Here is a 24054-nt window from a genome sequence, read left to right as displayed (position 1 = left end):
TCCGGGGAGATGGCTGAGTCTCTAAAGCGATTGCTGATGAGTAAACAAAGATCCCTGTGTGCTCTGGGTTCAGAGGGAGACCACATCTCTAAAAGTAAAGCAGAGACCACCTAAGAAGGACACCAATCAACCTCTGAACTCTCCACGTGCATGTGCACGCTTGTAGGTAGAATTAAACTGGAGTGATGGCTGCTGTTTCTCAGCCGAATGAGCTCGGGCTCGGAGAAACTTTGGAGCAGTTTCCCTTCGGGCTTGCTGTGTTTAAAGCTGAGGTTCTTTTTTTAGGATAAGCCTCCCTGAGGCAAAGGGTTGAGGCCTGGGCTGTGGGTAAAGCCCAGCTGGCGGCAGGAATGGCTGCTGCTGCTAATTCTTCTCCAGTGAGGAACGTGCAGTGCCGTGCAGACATGTGCAGACAGGAAGGAGCCAAGAGGATCCTCAGAGATGAGAGAGAGAAAAAAAAAGTGTGTGTGTGTGTGTGTGTGTGTGTGTGTGTGTGTGTGTGTGTAGGGGTTCTATCCTGCTGTTTTCAGGAATCCACCTTGTGACTAATGCCACATCCTTGGTTGTAGCTGAATTTTCATTTCTGGGATCTTCAAGGTTGGAAGGGCATGTTGTTCCTTTCTCAACTGGTGGCTTCGGACTGGGTTTTGCGAGATGAATCAGAATGTGGACAAATACATTTAGGAATCTAAAAACCGGTCCTGGTTTCTGCATCTGCTCAGTCAGTCTCATTCCTACTGTGCCGGGTACAGACACTGAAAGGTGCTACTTCTCGGAGAGGAAGTCAGAATGAGGATCCCAGGCTTGGAAGCCCAACCTCACAAAAGACCCCCAAGATGCCTTCAAGTCTTGCCCATTTCCTCTGCCGGCTCAAAACTCTACTCCACCTGCCAGGCCTTAAGAATGCACACCGGAACTTCCCCTCTGATACCTTTCTGCTGTCCCAGGGACTTCTGGCTGCTGCTGCTCCCTGACCCTTCCCCTTTGAGAAAGAATGTCGATAAGTCTCACAGGATGTCCTGGGACTCATGATTCTTCTGCCTTGACTTCCACGGTGCTAGGATTACAGGCCTGTGCCACCAACTCTAGGATCCTGGCTCTGGAGCCTCCTTGGTCATGGTAATAAACCACACATTCTTGCAGTGTGGTCCCCAAACTAGCAGCACTGGCTTTAGCAGTGATCTTGTTAGAAACATATTGAGGGGTCCCAGCCAAGACTGGCCGTATCAGAACCTCCAGCGTGGGGCCCAGCATCTGGGTTTTAAGAAGCCCAGGAGGCCACAGATAGTATTGCCTGAGGGCAGGGCTGGATCTCAAAGGATAGGAACTGGACACCTGGGTTACTGCAATGAGCAAAGAGCTCAGCTGTGCTGTGTCAGGAGCCTCGGAAGAAAACTCAGCAAAAAACATGGGGCCATTTTACCACCCAGTGCACTGATGTTAAGTGACTTGGAATCCAAGTCTTGGAGATAACTCACAGGACAGATGGAGGAAGCCTGTGAAACTAGTGGCTCTCGCCTGGCCGAGAATCTGGCTGAGGTCATGAGCAAGCCTGTGGGCTCCTTCTGCCTGGTGGAGCAGCTAATGCCAACACACACATGCCCTTAGGTAAGAGATGGGTGGATTGCAATTAAGGAGATTATCTTGGGTTTATGAGACTCCTTGCTGGATTTCACCCCTTGCAGGCACCAATTGTCCTCTGAAGCTCTAGTAAACAGCATGGCGCCTGGCATAGAGCAGGGATTCCACCAGTTCCCACTGAGTTGATGAGGTACGAGGCATGGTCCAGCAGCCACTTCCAAGCCCCAAACCCGTTAGACCACACAGCTCCACTGGCGCGCTCTGACAAAGAAGAGGTCACTTGATGACATGGCGGTTCATGAAGGAGGGCAGAACTGCAGAAGGGACCGACCAGAGAGATCCAGGGGAAGAGCAGATTTCCCACCAGTGGTCCAGCCCTCGTTTGTGTAACAGGCACACTTCATGCTGAGCCTTTTCTAGTTAGGATGCCTGTGGGCTTTAAAGAGACCTTATAAAGGACTAAGTCCCACGTGGTATCCTCTCTTGGTGTTCATCACGGTCCTGTGCTGTCACAGAAGGCACACTGCAATCGTAGGGCTCACAGAAGGTGAGCTGGGCTCAGGGGCCCCCCGGTGAGACCACCAGGAACTAGCAATAAGAGGAATTGCTCACCCCAGGCCTGTGGGGCCCAGTGAGAGGCAGGGTGCAGCCTGCTGTGCCTAAGGGACAGAGATCAGCATCCTTAACCCACCTCACCACCTGTTTCCTCGTGGCCCTTGAGCAGAAGATGGCATTTGCATTTGTTTTATTTTTTGTAATGTTATAAGAGATATTTTGATCATAATTCTTTCCCTTCCCTCTACCCAACTTCATTCTTTCTCTCTCTCTCTTCTCTTTCTCTTAAAAATAAAAAAAAAAACCTATCAGACAAAAAAAAAAAAACCTATAAAAATCAAAACAAAAAGCACACCAAAAACCATGCAGTATGGTTTGTGTTGGCCAGCTACTCCTAGACCTCGGGCCTGCCTTGGAGTGTGGCTGACAGACCCAGAGACACTCCATTGGCCATATTTGATGATTTTGCCTTTCCTAGCTTTTATTAATTACAGATAGCTTCTTGGTTAGGGACAGGACTTTGTGCCCGCCTCTCCTTCTCCATGCTGGGTTTTCTCTGCTTTGAACCTGTGACTCCTGTATGTGCAGTCACAGATGCTGTGAGTTCATGTGTGTCAGTCCTGTCGTGTCTGGCACATACCTGAGCCCACCGAGACTGTGGCTTTGACCTTTCTAACTGGTTATATAAGCTCTTACACACCATCCACAGTTTTGCCTCTTATTGAAGAAACCTCCATTCTTGGCTCTTTGGGTCCTTCTAGGAAGTGTGTATGACCCCACCCTTTAGGAATACAGTCCCCGCAGGGAGACAGGGAAGTGGGAAGGGGACAGAAGAAACAAACACCCCCACTCCCCCTCATCTCTCTCATGTCCTTCCCCCATGAGCCAAGCTACTCTATCTGGTGCAGAGGCAGCATGCACAGTAGGTGAGGACAGGAGGCCCCAGAAAGATGGCCTCTCCATGGTGTGTCCACCCTCCATTCCCACTGTGAACACGGAGAACCCCGCACCTCGCACAGATCCTGGGATTGCATCTTGCTCTCCAGCAAACGTGACTGGACATGGATGACCTTCTTCCTCCACTCCTGAGGGCTGAGAAGCAGGTGGGCATGCTCCATAAGCAGCCCAGCAGGAGCTGAAGCGTAAGGGTGACAATGGGCTCAGCCTCCTGTACTATCTTAAGACACCGACCACATCCTCGTTCCAGGCTCCTGATGAGGGAATTTCCCCTGCTGTTTCACTGCATTTTCCTTTGCTTGGTTTTCTCTTCCTTGATTTACAGCACCCCGTGCTTCTCATTAAACAGAACTGGTCAGTGAGGACAAGTTAAGTCATGCCCGGCTCCACGGCCACCAGCTGGGTTAAAGCGGGGGCCCACTGCAGAGAAGCTACCCATCTGTTTTTCCAGTAGCTTCTCTACACGTCGGGAAGTGAGAGGAATGACAGCTAAACAGCCAAGCCAGAGCTTGCCTTGACAGACAAACAGACAGACGGGCCGCCCCCTGCAAGTGGCAGGTGGTGAGCGACAGGGTTGTGGATTAAACTGCCGTGTGTTTCAAGGTAGAGAAGCTCAGAGTTCTGTTCAGAACAGTGCTGTACAGTGAGCTGTCTTCAAGTTTCCATCTCAGAGCTGAGTCTGCTAGCCGGGACGGACAGCCCCAAAAGAACAAAATGAAAGAAGATGAAAGAAGACATGCAGGGAGTCTCCAGGGGGCTTTGAATGGTGACCCGCCCTGTCTCACCATTGTGCGGGCGAAGCTGCGCAGAACTTCGGTGCCCTCCGTGCGTTTAAGCTATCTCCCGAGGGGGAGAGAGGTATGGAGTGCCAGCCTGGCCCTGGGGAATTTCCCATTTTATAGTCAAGCCGTGTCAACTTCATATGGAAGCAGCTATTTTTAAATGTCAGCAGACACACCCCGGCTGGGGCTCTGGGGTTTGTGGTGGAGTCTTCGTCACAGCTTCACAGAAGCAGCTGGCCTTTAGCCTGGGGAAGGCAGAGCAGAGTCTAAAGTACATGTTGTTACAGGCTGTGACTGATGGACACCCGAGTATGACAGAGACAGTGGCCTCCCCCCGCCCAGGCCTTAGGGAAGGGTCCTCGTGTACGAGCAGACACTGTGGCTTTAACTGGCAGGTTTCTGCCGCGTCCACAAAATCTGGCTGTGAGCTCTGGGCTCTGTCAGGAGCTTAGCTGACTGCAAAGGGTTTTGTTGTTGTTGTTTCATCCTGACTTAATTTTTAAATGTATTATTGAGCATGATGGGGAGAGTGGCTCATGCCACAGCTTACGTGTGGAGGTCGGGACAACTTTGCGACATCAGTCAGCCTCTCTTGCCCAGTTTCTGGGGATCAGACTCCAGTCACCAGCCTGCATGGTGAGCACCATCAGCCGGTGAGACTGCTCCTGAGAGCTGACTTTTGTTCTTAGCCAGCTCTATGACCACCCTCTTCCCGAAGGCTTCCTTCAGGTCTTGCCTTGGAAGCCCCCGGCACAGGTGCTGTGAAGTTATCCCCATTCTTTCTAGCGCCACAAACAAGGGGCTACGGGTTCACACGTGGGACAAGTCATAATTCAGAAGGCTGAAGAGACAGTGGACTCGGATGGCCCCACCTTGCCCAGAGAAGCGAGAGAAAGCAGCTCACCTGGGTGAATGGAGCACGTGACACATGCCAGTCTGGCTTCCAGGCACCACCGAGTGATCCATAACAGGAATAAAAGTAACCGTTGGCCAAGCAGGAAAATTTTACATCAAACCACGCAGAGAAACAGGACGGGGGCCTGATGGGTACGCGTGGGTAAAAGAGAGCATTCGATTCCCCGTGTTTGCTTTTGGCTCCTGTTACACAGCTACATCACTGTTGAAATCTGGAAGGCCATGCCCTGCTCTGGACCTAAATAGGTCATGCCATGAATAGATCCGGACCTCAGGAGAGGCCCTCCATGAAGACAGCAGGCACAAAGCCTAATATCACACGGGAGAGTCAGGCCATGAGGCCAGTGGGGACACGGCACACAGGTCAAGCTAGGCAGAAGGAGGGAGCAAAGAAGCTGAAGAGCAAAGCAGGGAGGCAAGAGGAAGCAGGCCAACCTCACAGAGGCAAGGCCAAGGGAGAGACCCCTGGAAGGAGAGCCCAGGGGAGCTCCAGAATAGGAGGTGTTTGGCCATCAAGATGTTCTGGGTGGCCAAATGAAGAGCCATTCTGAGGGGATCCCTGGGCCAGTGCACAGCTGGAGTGTGGTGAAGAGGGACGTGACCTCAGCCTGGGAAGAACAGAAGTGGAAAGTGTGTGCGTGCCAGTGGATGTCCACGGATCGGATTCACACTGCCTCACTCTCTTCCATCTTCCCACCGCTTCCCAGATTGGTTTTACTTTGATTGCAGATATCGTGTGATGAATAATTTTCCTGAGATGAGATAGCTTCAGTGCTTAATTTTTAATTTAGCGTACAGAGGAGATAGTATTATTAGCACCCCGCTTTAGGCAGAGCAAGCCTCCGGGAGCTGAACAGCTCTGTGCTGGGGCTGTAGGAAAGGCGACTCAGCTACAGCTTCCCGGGTCTCCTTGCGTGATCCGGGTGGTCGCCTGCTCCACCTCCTTCCGGGACTGCATATCTAAGCAGCTCTTGGCTGTGCGTGCAGCTTTCCGTTTCTACTGAGCTAGTTAATTCCTTTCTTCAGTAGGCAAATTTTCTTCCTTAAGCCTCATGCCATTGTTCTCCATTTGTCCAGGAGTGGAGCGACCAGCAGATAAGGCAATATGGTGGGCTGATTTCTGAGCCAGTTATTAAGAGCCCCTCCTAGAAATAAACAGAAGGCATTCACCCACCTCCTATCATGAGCAGTAGGGCCTGTCCCCTAAGAACCTTCAAGGAAACTGAGCTAACACTGAGCATTGCCTCCTGCAGAAAACAGTGCCAAACACAACACCAGTCCCGTCCAGCTAAACCCGCTTCAGAATATTGTCGCAGACTTCTGTAGATTCTTTGTGATAGGAGATGAGAGGCTCAGCGCTCGGCAAGATCACACTTAACCCACAGGAGCTTCAGCAACGGCTGGCCAGGGTTCAAGAGCTTAGTTGTTCAGGTGTGTGCCTAGCCCACCAGAGAGTGACTTCAGAGCGCGGGGCCCTTGGGGGTGATCAGCGCTTCATGCTGAGGCTGGGCTCTGCAAACGTCCCCTGCCTTTCCGTCGCCGTCCTCTAGGACACCGCACACACTCACACAGTCCGGCGTACCCAGCACCATCTGAGCACCCTTCACACGGAGGCCCAAGACGTCTACGCCCACAACCAAAGTACAACCTTTGCAAAATAGTGCTACCCTCAGCGCATGCTCTTCCCCCTACCGTCTGCTATTATAGCCCTCAAAACTTCTAGTCCTAACACACAGAATCAATCCTGTGAGAACCTAAAAGGTTGCGACCCCGCCACCGGTGCTCCGAGGTAATCGCTTCAGCCAGACCTTCGTGAGTAGGCTCTGCAGCTGGGGTGATGGGGCACAAGCTTTGGAGCCAGGCACACGGGCTCTAACCGTGGCTCCAGGTGATAGGGTCTCTGTGTATAGGAAGGTCATTTGGTCACTCTGACTCTCCATTTTCTCCACACTGCTCTGGAGACTGCTGAGAGAATTAAGTGAGGGGATATGATGTGAAAACACCTAGCAGCCGTGGCCACTCAACACCCAGCACCTAACACCAATGGGCACCCAGCACCCAGCACCCAGCACCATGCACTGAGGGACAGGCACACAGAAGTGGACAGAGCATCATCGCACACCATTGCTCTGGTAAAGTTGGTGTTCCAGTGGGCAGAGATACACAGCAAGCTGATGGCCATGGACTATGGCCGTGGGTGATATCACTGTTATCATAAACTGTAGAAACCAAGAGGTTAAACAGCACAGGTTTCTTACAGTTCTGAAGGTCAGAAGGCCACGGCAGGTCTCCCTGGCTAAGATCCTAAGACTCTCTTTGCTTGTCCGGACCCTGGAGGCTGCCTGCACTTCAGAGGCGTGCGCTCCATCCCTCCCGTGGCCAGTGTTCCAGGGTTGAGTCTCTCAGTGAGTCACCGCAGGCACATCTCTGATCCTGGCCTTCGTGTCTCTCAGGAAGGACCCATGTGGCCTCCTCAGGCCTGAGTGGACCAGGGTTTCTCATCTCCATAATTTAGTTTTGTCGACAAAGCCCCCTGTGTCCTATAAAGTAACATAGTCCTGGGTTCTAGAGAGTCCTTTCAGAGGTGCACTTTGTCATAAACTGAACCCCTCTAGCACCTCCATATACGGGCCTTTTACCGCCACCCCCACCCCGGAGAGGACAAGGAATTGTCCTACAGTTGTCATCATTGTGATCTTGTATCTGGGCGCCAAGTGGTCAGAGCACATACCTGCTGGAGGATGGTGAGAGCAAAATTCAAGAGGCTGAACGAGCTTCGCTGTGGCAGGTTTAGAGCTACAGTGACCTTTCCCTCCCCTCAGTGTGTGTGTGCGTGTGTGTGAGTGTGTGCAGAGGTTGACACTGAGGCAGGGTCTCTCACTGAACCCAGATCACTGGCCAGCCAGGCCAGCTGGCCCTCCCGTGCCCTGGGATGGCCCGCCTGCAGGTGGCATCTGCACTCACACCCTCAGGCTTGCCCGGCTGCCAACACCGTGCCCCCTGAGCCAGCTTGCCCGCCTGTTCTCCGCTCACGGAGTGTACCCGTGCCTCAGAGTCCCCGTGTCTGAGTTTCTACCGCCATGGGCGAGACCACAAACTTCCTCACATCCACAGTGGCTGCCCACCAGGCTTCAATATGTAAGCTTCTTGCATTTGTTTTATTTCAGGGAAAACTCGACGCCTTGTGGGTCCTGCTAAGGAAAGGGTATGACCGAGTGTCCGTGATGAGGCCACAGCCGGGAGACACGGTAAGATGCGCCGATGGACACTTCTTCTTTGTCCCCTGTTTTAGTCGTGCCGGAATAACTGCTCGAATACAATCCAGCTATTATTTCCTGTGGTGACAAATCAGATATTGAATTTTTAAAATCCTTGTTGTCATATCTTGTGTTTCGATTTGCTTTTCTGAAAGGAGCTTTGACAAAAATATAATGGGTTTAGCTTCCTAGAACTTGAGATTTTCAGTCTGGAGTGCTGTGAGTGGCAGGTCTAGCTGGGTTCTGCTGCAGGCAGCCTTCTTTTGCGGGGGAAGGTCTGTGGTCCTCATCCACACAGGCCACAGGAGAGACATGGAGAGCACCACAGCAGAGGCCTGATGGCTAAAGGGAGCTGTCCACAGGCGCAGGCCAGCTGGCCGGGACTCTCAGTAAAAGGGGGGGGAGCGTCTATGCTATTGGGTGTTTGACCAAGAATTATCAGGGGCCAGCCTGAGGTATCTCCCAATAGGGGGCATCTAGAAACGGGTATTGCATCTAGAAACTAGGAAGGCACTTTGAAAATGGGGGCAGGAGAAGGTGAATGATGCCCCCGCTTAGGAGAAGGGGTTTCTCATCCATAGATGGGAGAGCCAGGCTCAGAAAGAAATTCTCCCTCAGCTTCCGGCAACCTGCATCTTCCTTGGGAACCCGGCCAAACACAAACACAAAATAAACACAAAGTAAAGGTTTCTCATTTAGGACTCCTTTGAGTCAGGCCAACTTGAACTTGAAGTCACTTTCTTTCTGGCTGGAAAGGCTTCAGGCAACCCCTCCCCCCGGACCTCTGTGTTTCACCTTTGTACATTGGATAACAGTCAGCATGCAGGGGAAGAGCTGGCAGGTGATGGTAACACCTTGTCTTAGAGCTTTTCCCATTGCTGTGATAAAATACCCAAGAAGAGCAACTTAGTGTGGGGACTGGAGAGATGGCGCAGCAGTCACAGCCCGGGCTGCTCTTGCAGGGAATCGGCATGGCTGCTCACAGAACCTTGAACACGGATACCCTCCTCCAGCCTCTATGGGCCCCAGGCACATGTGTGGGGCACATACATACAAGTAGGCCAAACACCCACACGTATTGAAGAGGAGAGGAAGAATGATTCTAACTCACAGTTTGCGGTTAAAGCCCATCAGGGCGGGGGCAGGCACAGCAGCAGGGACGAGACAGAGCACACAGCCAGTGTCTGAGACTAAGACCCTCCACAGGTGTGGAGGCTGAGACACCCCCCGCCCCCCGCACAGGTGTACCCAAGGCTAAGAATCTCCCCCAGGTGTACCTGAGGCCCCCCTACAGGAGTGCCTGGGAGAGCTCTAGGACAGACAGGACCACTGTGGCATGGCCGTGGCCTCCCCTGTTTTGCATAACCTCGGGCACTCAGTACAGACCTGCGGTGATGACTACAGGATTTATGGGGCTGACCACATTTTCCACCAGCTCCAAGTCACTCCAACCAGCCATGTGCCTGTGAACAAGAGTCACAGGTTCTGAATTTCCCTCTAAAGCAAAACAAAAACAAAAGGCACCTAATTACAGTCTCAGCCACACTCTGAGCTGCTATAGAGTGTTGAGCTCATGAAGCCTGGCGGCTCCCCCACCCTCAGCCCCAGCCCCAGGCCCCTGCCTAGTCCTCCTCCTCTGGTCAACACACCTTGAAGGACAGATAGATTTAGGCCTAGTCCACAGTGAAATAGCTATGGAAACTTGAACCCGTCCCTCAGAGCTGACCCCACCCCACTGGACAAACATGGAGGCTGCCCCTCCTGACACCCTCTTTCAACCCTGGGGAGGCTGACAGTTCATGGTTCCTTGACTCCCGTGTTTCCATATGGGAACACCAAGTTCACTAGGCAGGTGTCCCTTCCTTGCCCCAACCCCTGCTTCCGGTAAAAAGCCAGTGGGGAGCCCTTCCTGAAACACAACTTTGAGTGTGTTCTTCTTGACTTCTGTCTTGCAAGAAGTGGGGGGGAGGGGGAACCTATTATCCTGGATTGCCTGAGAAAAGCCTCCCTTTTTATTCCATCAGCTAGTCAGCCCCTTTTTCTGGCAGAGGAGTGCCAGATCTCCTGCAGCTGGAGTCACAGAAACCTGTGAGCCACCCAACACGGTGCTGAGACCTGACCCCAGGTCCCCTGCAAGCGCAAGTATTCTCTGTGAGCCATCTCTTCAGCGCTAGTGATCCACTTTTCTATTGTGTATTTTAGAGTTGACTTTTCCAAAGACACTCTCTTAAGTAAGGATAACTAAGGTTACCATATCAGAACAAAACAAGGTACACGAGCAGAGCCGGGCTTTCCCAGAGCAATCTATGGTTCCCAAACCACTTGGGCTGCACTTTGTGTCACTATGAAAGTTTAACAGGCTGCCGGGCCCCGCCTCAGAGATTCCTGCTCAGTCCCTATGGGCAAGAAGGGGATTAGCATTTCCAAAGTGATTCCAGGTGACACTAACATTAACGCTGTAGAGCTGGGGTCCACATTTAGAGCCAGTGAGAAAACTGAGCTCAGTGCCACCAGAGTCCCCCCCAAACCCTGAGAGCTTCAATTTTAAATATATATGCATATATATGAATACACATATACATATATACATGCATATGTATGTATACATATATATCTGACTGTAAAGTCATTGACTGTGAAGTCATTGCCTCTTGTATTTCCCTGTAACCTATTGGCCCACTTGGAGAATATCTTATCTAGCTAAACAATAATAAGCTCTGATCCACTGCCAACAAGTCTCCCTAGTTGGAGACAGTCCTGTGACTAGACACTAATTTCAAACACATTGTTAGGTGGGAAAGGTTGGGCATGTGTAGATCAGAGGCTCTGGTTCCAGTGATCTCCAGCCTGGCTCCAGGCCGCCAAGACATGGGCCCCGCCCCAGTGATTGTGTTGACTTGCTCTGGCTGAGGTCTGGGCTGCCTGGGTGGTTCTAACCGGCAGCCAGGGCTGAGAACACGGGAACTGGTTCCACACAGGTGTCATCTCTTTTCTTTCTGAGCAATTCTGAACTTTAAGAGCGTCCCGGGTATTCAGGGAGGCATCGGTCCCAGCACCTTTCTTCCCAGGAAGGGGTGGAGCCTAGATTCTAGCTGCTGTTCCTGTTTAGGCAAGGAGGATACCCCCATCTATGTCTCCGTGGATGGATGGCAGCGAATCTTTCCACAGCCTCAGCCCTACCCGCCTCTCTGCCCCAGCGTGAACCCCAGTCCCTCACGTGCTCCTGTGCTCCCGGATGACCCGTGGAGCTAGACCTTTGTTTTGTTTTTAGCTCCTTGGTTGCTCTCAGAGCTGGCACGGGAAACTATGGGGGGGGGGGCTGGTACATTCCATTACTCCCTGCACACAACACACTCTGAGCTTGTTTTGAAGACTAGGAACTCCTTGCAGCCAGGAGAGGAAACGCACATGTAAACGCACGTAAACAGTGCATGCTGCTCATCCAGCCCTGGAGGTTGAGCAATCGGAGCCCATGCCTCAGGGCTGTCTCTGCGGAGCTGTTTGCAACAAGGGAGCAGGGTTGGCCACGTGGGCAGTGTGTGATGTCACAGAGAACAGAGGGACTGGGTAGGTGTCCCCTGGAGGAGTGTCCTCAGCCTGCCTCCTCTAAAGCAGATGCTCTGCCTGTCGTGTGTACTGACATGGGGAAGCCTGCCTACTTCTGTCTCTTGTCTCTTCTCCTTATGGCCTCCATTCCCCGTTTTCCACCTTCCCGCTTTCCTTTTTTTTTTTTTTAATTGTTTCCTTCACTTCCAATTTCTGTTGCTTTTCGTGGCTCTTTTCTCTCAACCAACAGCTGCTGTACTCCCACTAAGAACCCATTTCCCGGATGGGAACGGATAATGCCCTATAGAACAGAACTTCCTTCTGGCGTCTGGAGTTCAGTGTATGTGCAGTGCCCTAACTGCGAATGGTTACAGGAGCACAAAGCCAGTCCTGGTGATGTGGAGACCTGTGACATCCATTCTCAGAGCAGAAGCTAAGGCTCAGCAGGGCTCACCTCTCTGCAGGCTGGAAAGAAGAGGACCTGGAGGGTGAATTTAGGGTGTCTAGGTTTGACCATCCACTCAGGGGCCCTGAGCTCCTGCCTGGCTCAGCAGTTAAGCCCCTTCTGTGAGCTGAGCCCTGGGGTGCTGGGTATTGTATGACACACACTGAGTAGGGAGCAGGGACAAACAGGCAGGTCCCCGAGCACAGCCTGCTGTGAAAGGCTCTGGGAGGTGGCTGGAACTCCCAGGAATGCACTTTGTCCGCAGCGGAGTCAAAAGTGGCTGCTAAAAGTGACATCGGAGGGGCATGAGAGAGATACTCAGGCAAAGAGCTTCGAGTCAGACTTGAAGGAGATGCCAGGTAGAGTGGAAGAGAGTGAGCCATCTAAGTTAACGGTCACAGGCCCCTACCCAGGGACAGCGTCGATTCCCTGCTCACATGAGTTAGGCTCACGATTGTACTGCAGGAAGGGCACACTGCTGTGGTATGAACAAGGTGGCAGAGACGGATGGCAGTAAGGAGGGTTGATCCTGAGTGCAGGAAGGACTGAGACAGTTCCTGGTTTGGGACTCTGTGTGGAAAACAGAGCACCCGTGCCAAGGACTGTAAGTGTTGTCTCAAGTGGCAAAGCTGCCTCTGCCTCCAGTAACAGAAAGAAGAGCGCTGGGAGGGCAGAGGTGGCTGCCGGGGTGGGGGTGGGGATGAAGGAGGGCTGAGACCAGGTGTGAAAAGTTTCTAGTTCAGGAGCTCTCAGAAGTTCAGGGCTGTGCAGGGAGTGACACAGGCATGCCTCACCCCTGCCCCAAGCCATGTGGGAAACGAAGCAGGTTTGAGGGGAAACAGGTTAAGCCTGGAATTCCCAGGGCCAGTGCAAGTCCTTTAAGTGGGGTGGAGAAAGGAACATTTGGAAGGCAGAGGCAGGTGGATCTCTGGGAGTTCAAGGCCAACCCGGTCTACATAGTGGGTCCCAGGACAGCCAGAGCTACAAAGGGAGACTCAGTCTCAAAAGACAGCAACGAAAGCAGAAAAGGATCTTGTTGTCTATGTGAGTTTTCCTTGCACAGCCGGCAGCATGTGTGCGTTGGCTGTGACTAACCAGGCATCCTGAGACTTCCGTGAGTGTCTGACACCAGCTAAGGTCCTGAAAGATCTGAAACAAAAATCCAATTTGCTGGAGGCTGGCTCTTGACTCTTGTGAGAAGTGGGTCACTTTCTTAAGGGAAGAAAAATGCAGATTATGGGAACTGTTCCTGGAGGGCGTGATTTACTCTGGCGTGGGACGTCCTCTGGCTGCTAAATTCCCAGGAGTATTGCTTGGGTTCTCACCCTTGGAAATCTTTCCTTCTGTCTCCCTGGAGGGGTAGACGAGTACTTGGAAGTCTTGGCTTACTTCCCTGAGTTTAGAAAGAACAAGATCAAAACATTCTCTCCCCACAGCAAAATCCAGACTACACACAAAACCTGCAAAGTTAACATTCTCTGGAGAAGTAGAGCCCAACGCTGACCGTAACGTGTTCCATCTCGGCATTCTCTGTGCCGAGGTCCTTCCTTCCACAGTAGCCGGTATCTCTGAATGTGACGGCTACTGCATGCCGAGGGCGCCCTGTTGCCCTGCCTCTTTCTCCTCTTCTAACCCTCTTATTAAGACTCCCCTTTCCCACACTTGTGGGAGCACCTGGATGCTCACACCCCACCTCTTCCTCTTTGTCCTCCTCCCAGCTCCTCTCAGGACTTCAAGCTCTGTACCACCTCATCTCCCCAGCAGCTCCAACAACAGACAGTTCATCTTTAGCTTTGGGTTAAAAACAACCAACAGGGGAGAAACCAGTGCCAGAGAACAAAGGAGATTGAGTCAGAGTTTTCTTCACCCTTCAAATTCTCTGACCTCATTTAGCTTAGTTTTGTTTTTTGGTTTTTGTTTTCCTTCCAGTTCAAACTGTGCTTGAGGGAAATGGGGCTTGACTCTAGGGTCAGAATTTCACCCAACTGCAGAGTTTGATACTCTGTCCAAACATACGTGTGTCTAGCAACTTCGTTCCCATGAACCTATCCTTCAGCTGATGTCATTGTGAAGTCCTGTCTGGGGCGTTGTTGTCCTCTGTGATGGGTCCCAGTGAAGAATCACTGACAGGAAGGGCTGCTCTGGCCTTAAGGTGCTGAGTTGGATCAGAGATGGCAACCTTGACTCAGGAGCTGGACTTCCAGAACACTCTGAGGAACAAGCCAGGCTGTTCCGCCCACACAGCCCATCTTGTCTGTGTCTCCATGACCACCTCACCTCAGCCTGTCCCTCAGTCTCAAGGAGTGGCTGGCTGTCAAACCTCGTAGCCCTTCACTTTGGAGTCAAGAAGTTGAAAGCTAGAAAGGTGGTGGGGGACCCCAGTTACCCAGGTACAGCATCTCACAGAGAAGCCATCACAGCCTTACTCCATCCTCCTGCATATGAGAAGGAGGGGGCTCAGGTAAGCCCCCACACTGAAGGATTAATAATACTTAATAGATTTATATTTTAGTAAAGCAGCGATTACTCCTTAACCAGCTATATACCCAAATAACCACACACAGGACTAGGGTTTATTTAACTAGCCTAGAGCACAAGGCTGTGCAATAATTACTCCATCCTAAACCTCCAAGCTAGCGTAGCTTCCTCCCATTCAGATTTCCCACATTATACTTGCTTTTTAATCATATCCTAAGTCCATTTCATTTCTTCTGATGTTTCCCAGTCCTCTCCTCATGAATCCATCCTGCACTTCCTCTCCATTCTCCTCCCCTCATGGGACCAGGATGTCCCACCTTATTTTCTGTATTGCTCAGTATTGGCTGGTTGGCTTTTATTGGCAATACAGAGAACAAATGGTGGCATGTTTACACACTTGAGACAGGAGATGCTTAGAATAAAACCACATTGCAATGTCAGAGTAAAACCAGATAGTGGGGTAGAGAAATGAGAATATGAATGAACAAGGGAAAACTGTACACAGTCCACAAGGACATTAACACCAACATTACTGGGACTGTTCAAATCACAGAGGGCATTAGTAAAAGTGTCAAAAAATAGAACCCAGCTGTCCTCCACTGCCCAGGAATTCTGGAATCTTCCCCTCAGACTGGGGAAGGAAAAGGGCTTGGAGATCAGTGTTCATATATTGAGAAGTAAAACAACACCTGACAAGTTTTAGAAGATGAAAAGAGTCCTTCTGCGCTCCTTCCTTCTTGCACCTTCTCATTTTTATACCCTGCCTAATGTGCCCATCCTGCTGATGCCCCAGACTTGGACCTGCTCTCATTTTCTGTGCTCCCAGTCTACTCACAGTCCTTTTCTCTACCTGGCCACTTCTCCCAGCCTCTCTTTTTACCACCAACACTGTTTAAAATAGAGCATGTCCATTCATTCAACAAACGACTCTCAGGCCCCTCCCTGTGGGCGGGCACCAGGCCAAGCAAATGGGACAGCTGGAGCCAGGGGAGCCCCTGCCCCGTGCTGTGTACAATAGAACAGTTGGGAAAGTTCACAGAATCACAGTTCCAAGTGGTAAATAGTGTAAGGAGAAGCCTGTGGTTCTCCAAGAGTATAGAATAAAGATGTTTAACCCAAGCCATGGGCACAAGAGTTTGAAAGAGACCAGCCATCTGGCTGAGACTTAAAGGATGAAGTTGAAGGGGATGAAGGGCAGGGATGGTCTTCTGCCCGAAGAGAACAGCATATGTGTGGGCCCAAGTGGGAGAGGGTCAGGAGGAGGTGACACTGAAGAGGAAGGGAGAGCAGCCACACTCTACTGCCCGTGATCCCTTCAGCTTTTTGGATTTCCCATCTCCTGGACACCATGCTGCTCTCTGCTCACGGAGGGCTCTTCCTGCCTCCAAGTACTGCAGGCTTAGGCCACAGTGAAGCCTGTTTAAACAGCACTGACTGTCCCTCCCTGAAAAAGCTAAAAGCTATTTAAAGGAAGAGATCACAACCCATTTTTCCTTTTCACTTAACCCAGACTCCATGTTTCCTGTTCTGAGGAAGGCCCCGTAACACCCCCTTTTCTAATCTCTCCTGTATTTGATAGCAAGCCAAGGGGAGACTCTCACAAGGTCCCCTGGAGCAGCTAGCTCCAAGTGTGAGGTTATTAAAACACCGAATGTTCCTTATAGGAGCTATTGCCTATTTTGTCAGTGCCAGTTATTAATATGACTTCTTTAAAAGTTTGTTCTCACTTTAAATCATGAGAATGAACTTGTAATATTTAGTGCTTTTCCTTTCTTGGCCCATCCTCTCAGAACAAAGTCACATTCAGAGCCCCCCAGTGATGAGAGCTAGCCTTGGGTGTGCTCACCCACTCCTCTAGACTTCAGCACCCACCCAGCTTCTGGGCTGAGCTGCCCCCTGGGTGGTGTGGCTCCTACATCTGTAACAGCCATTGTTTTCAGTACCTGCCTCCGAGCTCCAGCCCGAGCACAGGTTTATGAACGTGATCCTATGTGAGCTTTGTCATATGACCTCCCACAGGACACTCTCAATGTCAGTCTGGAAAGACAGCCTCACCGGACAGATGGAGTGATCCTCTGCAGGACAGACAGCAGTTCTTGATTCTCCTCCCATTTGGGGAGCCGCTCTGGCCAGCCTAGGCTGGGGTTCTCAGGTGCCGGGATGGGGAGAAAATGGGAAGAGCAGCTGCCTCGAGGCTTAGGGGGCCGGCAGTGCGGTACCTAGCATGCCAGCCCAAAGTACCTTCAGAACCGAGGCTGCTTTGTATGCTTTCAAACAGTAAGCACAGCCCCCAAAACCAGCACAAAGAACACAGGCACCCCTTTACCACCACCCCCAGGTGTGGGGGTGCTATGCCTAGGTGGCCTCACCTGATCTGTACTGACCCTCTGCTTGGGGCGGGGCCGTGTTGCAAATGAGTTTGCTAGTGGCTCAAAACAAGGCCCTAGCCAAAACAGGGCCTTACGCATGATTGGTATCACCAGAGCATTGCCTCATTATGTTACCTGTGACTGGCATCAGACCAGCAAGCCACTAGCAAGCAGCATTTGGAGGTTTCCAAAAGAGCCAGACCGCCTGCGTGGTTTCACCAGAAACATGGCTTTATCGTCTCAGATGTCCTAGATACCAATGACTAAGCAAATGCTTTGGCCATCAGCATGTTGCCACCACAGGCTGAGGGCCCGTCCTCGTAAAGCTCCCCGAGTCTGTGTCCAAGAGTAGGCTGCTAATAGATTTATGAGTCAAGGGAGGTCCAGTGTTTTTGGGTTTAATTCCCCAACAATTCCCTTGCTCTCTGCAGCCCATTCTTTTGACAGCATGTTCCGTTCTCATCCATTTCCAAGATCCTATTTCAATGGCTACAGTTTGAATATTGAACTTCTTAACCTTTGTAAACCATTGGCAAGAAGGTTAGAAATGGCTTCTAATAAATCTCTCCAGAAAGACTGAGGCTGCAGGAAGAAAACAGGGTTTGATTTTAAATAAGCTCCCTACCCATCATGTCCTGAAGATAGACACATAGGTAGGTGAGTGCATAGGTTCAGGTTTTAGACATTGCTTGTGTGGCTGGAGCAATGGCTCAGCAGTTAGGAGCGCTTACTGCTCTTGCAGAGGACCAGCGTTCAGTTCCCAGAATCCATGGTAGGATGCTCACAGACACCGGTACCTCCTGCTCTCGGAGACAGGATGCCTTCAGCAGGCACCTGCACACACGTGCACACACAAACATTCATACGTACATAGACACAAAATCAAAGGTTTTTAAATTAAGATTTAAAAAATTACTTGTGATTTCTCTTTCCAGTTCATGAATAGCACCCAGGCAGCACCTACCACTTAAACGTGGCTGTTGGGTTAGATGGAATGTGCTATAGCTGCAAATGTACCCTGGGTTATCAGAGATAACTATATCATGTGGGAGTGTTAGAGTTGGTGCAATATTATTTAAGTGAGCTTTGCCCATTCTCTCTGCTTTACTAATGTAACTGCTACCCACTGGAAGCTGACCCCAGGGCCACGTTCTATCACCATGGATGACATAGGTCCAGGCAGCCAAGGTGACATGACAGGCTTTGAGTCCTGTGTATCCTTTGTGGACACAGGGAGAATTCCAGAAGTTATGGTCTTCCCCTTCCAGACTTCTGCCGGGTCAGCTGTGACCCTGTCCTTAGTCCTGGCCAGACGCCCCCCTACACCATTGTTACAGAAAATGTGTTTGTAGCTTGTTAAAACTGCTCTATGCATTTGTACATTTACTAGAGCTCGTCTTCCCAGAAAGCAAGTATCCCCATCTTACCAAAAGGAAATTCATGTGACTTATCACAAGAGTGGTGTTCTGTCAGGTGCTTGAGCGGTAATTCTCCAACACCTCACTCTTTTCTCTGTGATGCAAGTGTTCTCACCTCCATCTTGCAGGTGAGGAAATGTGCTCTGTAGAGGGTTCCAGGATTTGCACATATGGCTGATCAGAAGAAGGGGTAGCGTTCACTCATTCAACCGCATTTATGATTGTGCTTGGCTTTGAGATCCTTCCGTGAAGACCAACCCCTAGGTTCACAGTGCCCGACTGCTAAGAGCTGCTCTAAGAATTAGAATAATGTAATGGGCAGGAAGAGAGTGGTCGGAGGAGCCCTCACTAAGGAGGGAACAGGAAAGAAGAGCTCCGGGGCTCAGCAGAGAACTGACCATGTCAAGATCAGGACAGCAGCGCAAAGCTTGCAAGGCTGCAAAGAGTGGCTTGTTGGGGCAGTGAATGCAAAGGCAGTGGAGCAAGGTGAGCAGCGGGCAGAGAGAGGAGGGCAGGAGTCAGGGTGGGCAGGGCTCCCACGCCAACGACAGTTATGTGGCTCTTTGTCTGTGGCACACGAGAGCCTCTAGAGTGGAGGGCTAGCAGAAAAGTGATTTAACTCTCGTTCTGCAAAGACATCCATGGATGTTGACAAAGGGGAAAAACAATTTCAAGGAGACTAGAGTAGGAGCCAGGAGTCAAGATACTGGGTAAGAGCTGGGTAAATGTACTCCCCAGCAAAACTGGGCAGGGGTAGAGGGATTCTGGGAGTCTGGGGAGGAGACTGATGGATGGCCAACCCCTCTTGACACCTGAAGGTCTCTTTAGCCCCCTTCTTTTTCTGTGTCTTCCCCCAGACATTCAGTCCTGGGCATCTAATCATCCCATGATAGGAATACCTGAAAAGCAGAAGGGCCCGGGGGCAGGCTGAAGGGGTTTTTTTGTGAGCTCCTTGTCTCGGAGCTGTTGACTTCTTCATCAACTTTGAGGAAGGTGTCTGTAATAAACTCTGATACTCTGGTACCCAAAGTCATCTCCAGAGGGATCAAAACAAGGGGCTCTGTTCTTCTGTCCTCGCTTTTGCAGGCTGGAAGATGGGCTGTTTATACATCTAGTTGCCCTCCTCCTCCTTCCCAGCTCCCATATGAAAACCAAAAATTTGGTGTCATTCAGGCTAGTTATGAGAGACACGGTGCCCCTGTGGCATTATTCCTGAGCAGAGGACACGAAGGGGAACTGCATTGAAGAACCAGGTGTTGTATCATAAAGTGGTTGCTTAGCACTGACAGTAAGATAGGGAGAGGGGGCTGGAGAGACGGCTCAGTGGTTAAGAGCACTCGATGCTCTTGTGTAAAACCCGCTCAGTTCTCAGCACCCACGTGGCGGCTCACAGCATCTGTAACTCCGTTTCTAGAGAATCTGATGCCCTCTTCTGGCCTCCACAGGTACCAGACATGGTGCAAACACTTATGCACATAAAATAAATATTTTTAGAAAGATGAGGGCAGAGCTATCCCACTGGTGGAGGGAGAGCTAAGCTCAGACCAAGGCCTTGCTGTAGGAATCACTGAACGCAGGTGTGGTTCAGGCTGGTCCTGGCAGACATGCGCTCAGGCTTTGGCTAAACAGAGGAAGTAGGGAAGGTCAGCTCAAAAGGCCACCAGGCAGCCAAGCCCGTGTGTGCTACAGAGGCACTTGTAGCCCCTCCCCTGGCCAACTCAAACAATTGCTTGGCATGTACACTGAGCTTCAGTAATACCCACAGGCTAGAGATGAGCTCGTTGTGAAGGAATGAGGACTCGCCCTTCTGCATGTAGCCAACTCAGCCAGTTTCTTCCTGGAACACAGAAGGGATGAGCCGTGGCTGCAGGTGTGAGGCACATCTGTGTCCACTCCACGCCCTCCTTTCTTGGACCCTAGGGAGCCTCTACGCCTCCAATCAGTGAGCTTCATCACTCCCTCTGAGTCTGTCTCTGGCTCCCACTGCCTGCCCACACAAGGTGTTTGAGAAAACACCTGATTTACAGTTGCTCATAGGTGTCAAATAAATTTGAGAAATACTGCACTTAATAGAGTAATCTCTCTCTCTCCTTCAAAATGTTTTATTAAGCTAATGTGTACTGAAATCTTCAAGGAAAATCAGTTATGCAGTGTTTCCTAAGCAGGCACATTTCTGTTCCCATGGAGCATCATTTGGGAGTGATGCTTCATAGCAAGCACTCTGGCAGTTGCTGGACTCCATAGTTGGTCCATCAGCTTGGCTCTGGGGGAGGCTGCCCCTGTGGCCATGCTTCAGCCTACACACCTGTGTACTCCTGGCTCTGCACTCCTGCTCCACTCCTGCTGAAACTCACTGGGGTCCCCTCTTCTCTCAAAAGCTTTGCTGGCCTGGTCCAGGAGCTGGAGATGTTTGTGCCTCAGAACTGGCCTCATGCTGCTTCAGGTCAGATTTGTTTAGGGGTGGCTAAGACTTCTATGCTTTCTGTCTCTGACACCTGGAATATAGCATCATCCAGGAGGATCTTTGTTAGGGCAGAGAAGGAGAAAGATGGGGAAGAAGGAAGGAGGAAGAGGAGAAGAAAATATGCCTGACAAGAGGAAAGGAAGTTGCCAGGGCCTTAGACAACAAACTTCTGCTGATGTTGCCAGGTAGCAGGGCCTGGGGAAACAGGCTCCACTGCTTTGTGAGAGAAAAGGCACGAGTGTCTTCCTCCTCATAGAACCAGCCAGCTCCACTGCTCAGAGCAGAGCTGGCCTCATGCCATGCTCTTCTAATAGGCAGGAGTCATTTGCAGCACACCAGCTCTAAAGGGTGGGTATGCTGAGACCATGATTCTCAACATAATGGGTGTTTTTTAATGAATACATAAATATTTGTACTATTATGAGAATATCCCAGGTATTGATTCTGTGTGGGTTTTGTAAGCAGTATAGTATATAGTCTACAGTGGTACTGAACGTTAAAAGTTAATTACCTGAGGAACACGAAGAAATCAACTGGGAGTTGCTGCTGCTGAAGACTGAAGCCTGGGTCTGCCTTCTCAGAGCTGAGGCCCAAAGCAGTTTGGGCCAGAGTGCGCCTACGTGGCTGCCTGGAGCTCTGCCTCTCAGGGCTGGCTGGGCAGTCTACAGCCTCCTCCTCAGCCAGATGGCCAGCCGCCGGAGATGGAGGCACAAGGAGTGTTCCCACACCAGCTTTATGCTTCCAAGGCACACAAATGGCCACCCCTTTGACAAGCCTGGTTTCCTACAGGGACCAGATTTTTATTCCTGTTCATTTATTTTTTTAAAATGCAAGTAAAATGCATGTTGTCAACAGGACTAAACAGACATTCCTGGAGGACCTCTTCTTTGCACAAGGTCGGCTGACTTCTGTTGCTGAGGTTATCTTCTGCCAGGGTTCCACCCTGGAAAAGATGGTCCTATGGAAGCACAAGCTGGGCGGGTCCCTGACTCCTTTCTCCAGCACTCCGCTAAGTGCCCAGATGTATTTCTCTTATGCATATGCATGAATTCCATTTCAGGGTGTCAGAACACCACCTAAGTCACTCTTCCAAATGTGGTTCATGGAAAGAGCGAGGGCTTGGGTGCCAGAGGGCCTGCCTTCTAATCCATACTCCCTGTAACTTTTACAAGCTGCAATCCAGCGGCCACAGCTCAGGTGCCAGCAGTGGGCGGCAGCACTGAAGGCTGGGGCAGGGCATGAAGAAAGCCCAACTCAATTTCACCTCTCCTTGCTCACCCCTAGAGTAGTCTGAAACCATGTGCACTTAGCCAGGGCCTGGGGAGAGAGCTCAGTGGGTAGAGGTGCTCGCTGTGGAAAGATGAGGGTCCTGAGTCCTCAGCACCCACATACAAAGCCACACCAGCGGTGCGTATCTGTAACCACAGCACTGGAGGAGTAGAGACAGGAGGTTCCACAGAGCCCACTAGCCAACTAGGGTAGCCAAATTGGTGAGCTCTGGCCTCAGTAGAAAAGTGTCTCCAAAAATAAGGTAGAAAGCATAGAGGATCCCTGGTCTTCGTAGGCATGCGTACACACGCGCATTTATACTCATATGCGCGCGCATGCATGAGCGTGCACACACGCACACACGCGCACACACACACACACACACACACACACACCATTAATTTGTGCTACAAACAAAAATATAACCTTAGTTTTGTCTGCACTTTATACACTTAACATGTTTTTCTCGCAGCTATAATCAGATCAGCCCAGGCATTACCTCACCTTGCAGGACCACTGTTGGAAACAGTCTGTATCTGCTTGTTAGGAAAACAAAACTTCCACCCTGACCCAGTGTGAAATCTTCGCTCCTCTGCACCTGAAGGAAGGCAGGTTGTGTCTCCTAGCCTGTCTGTGCTCTTCTGAGTCTAGCCACTGTCTGGTCTGTGAGCCCAGCTCCTGCCTCAGACCGGGCTGGTGTGTAGAAGGTCCTTACCAGCTAGCTGAACAGTAGGCCCCACAGCTAATGCTGCCTCTTCTGTGCTCTTTCAAGCTTTGAGACCCTTCTGCAGTTCCCTCGGTGCAGGCAGACTTCCCCCAGCGTTGCTTGTGACCACTTCCATAGCCTCCAGGTCCAGGAGTTACCACCTGCTCTGGCTCCTGAAGACTCATACCTAATGGCCTCTTGGACAGACCCACCGGGCCCCCTCCTGCATGGGCCCACAAGTGATACTCTAAGAATAAACAGGTCTGTCCCCACTGGCTACCTCACCTTCTCAGATAGAAGAACTCTGTGTCTACCCCTCAGAGGATTCATTTCCAAGTGCTCTGAGTTGCTGGCTAGGGATAGCTGCTCTAGCTCTCCCCGTACCTCTAAAGGATGAACCACATCCCAGCGTTGCTCTCTCTGCAGACACTCCCCCCACAGGCTTTTACAGCCTTACCTGTACACCTAGCGAGGGAGGCCATGAATCATGGGCCAGTTGCCAGTTGCTTGGTTCAGCATCCCATTGGTGCGATGTACGTCCATTTTAACATTCACGACACCCATCTCAGGTTTTAATTAGCCACATCTAAATGTAAGCCTAGTGGGGGCTTGGCTCCAAGCCATTCATTCATTCCACATTCCAGCATAGAGTAGGCATAATCACTAAAATCTTGAATTAACAGTAACTAGAGGAGCCCCCATGTCCTCAACCTACGAGCATTAGATTTAGGAACCAAAACGAGCCCTAACCCCACCTCCAGAGCTGAGAACCAAACCCAAGGCCTTGCATTTGCTAGGCAAGTGCTCTCCCACTGAGCTGAATCCACAACCTCCAAAATGATTTTTTATTTAACATTTGCTGCGCCACTGGAATCTGGTGGAGTGCTGGCCACATTAAGCACTTAAGAAAATGGTTCTGAATAAAATAACAAGCCCAGGCAAGGGGCTACAGTGTGTGTGGGGGGGGGTAATCTCAGGATGGCCTTCTGATCCTCGTCCTTCTGCCTCCAGTGGAAGGGTTAGAGGCAGGTGCCACTCCATCTGTCTTATGAGGTGCCGGAGCTTGAACCTCAGGCTTCGTGCATGCTAAGCAAGCACTCTACAGCTGAGCCACATCTCCAGCCCAGGTCTAGGCCAGATCCAGGACATACTCTCCTGCCCTTCCTCCAAACCTCCCCTGACCACGTTGTTTAAAATGCCAGTAACAGATCCTCTGTGCTACATGAGTCTTTCCTAACAATGTGGACCTCTCCACTGAGGCCGGGGCAGCCCTCAGCCACTGCCCTGGACACAAAAAGGGCTGGAAGGCTGG

At 51.0% G+C, this 24054-nt stretch overlaps 1 protein-coding gene across 2 annotated transcripts in view; it reads left to right on the top strand.

Moving 5' to 3' along the window:
* The window catches only part of Antxr1 (ANTXR cell adhesion molecule 1), a 176026-nt gene that overhangs the window by 123415 nt on the left and 28557 nt on the right, over positions 1-24054 (top strand). For both annotated transcript variants that reach the window (XM_060383696.1, XM_060383695.1), the window contains exon 17: positions 7958-8038. In XM_060383696.1, the coding sequence (XP_060239679.1) occupies positions 7958-8038 (81 nt within the window). The remainder of the gene's footprint in view (positions 1-7957; positions 8039-24054) is intronic.

This window comes from Meriones unguiculatus, chromosome 5 (assembly GCF_030254825.1).
Source record: "Meriones unguiculatus strain TT.TT164.6M chromosome 5, Bangor_MerUng_6.1, whole genome shotgun sequence".
NCBI lineage: Eukaryota > Metazoa > Chordata > Mammalia > Rodentia > Muridae > Meriones > Meriones unguiculatus.
The sequence above is the reverse complement of the archived record's forward strand: the minus strand, read 5'-3'. Positions and strand labels throughout refer to the sequence as shown.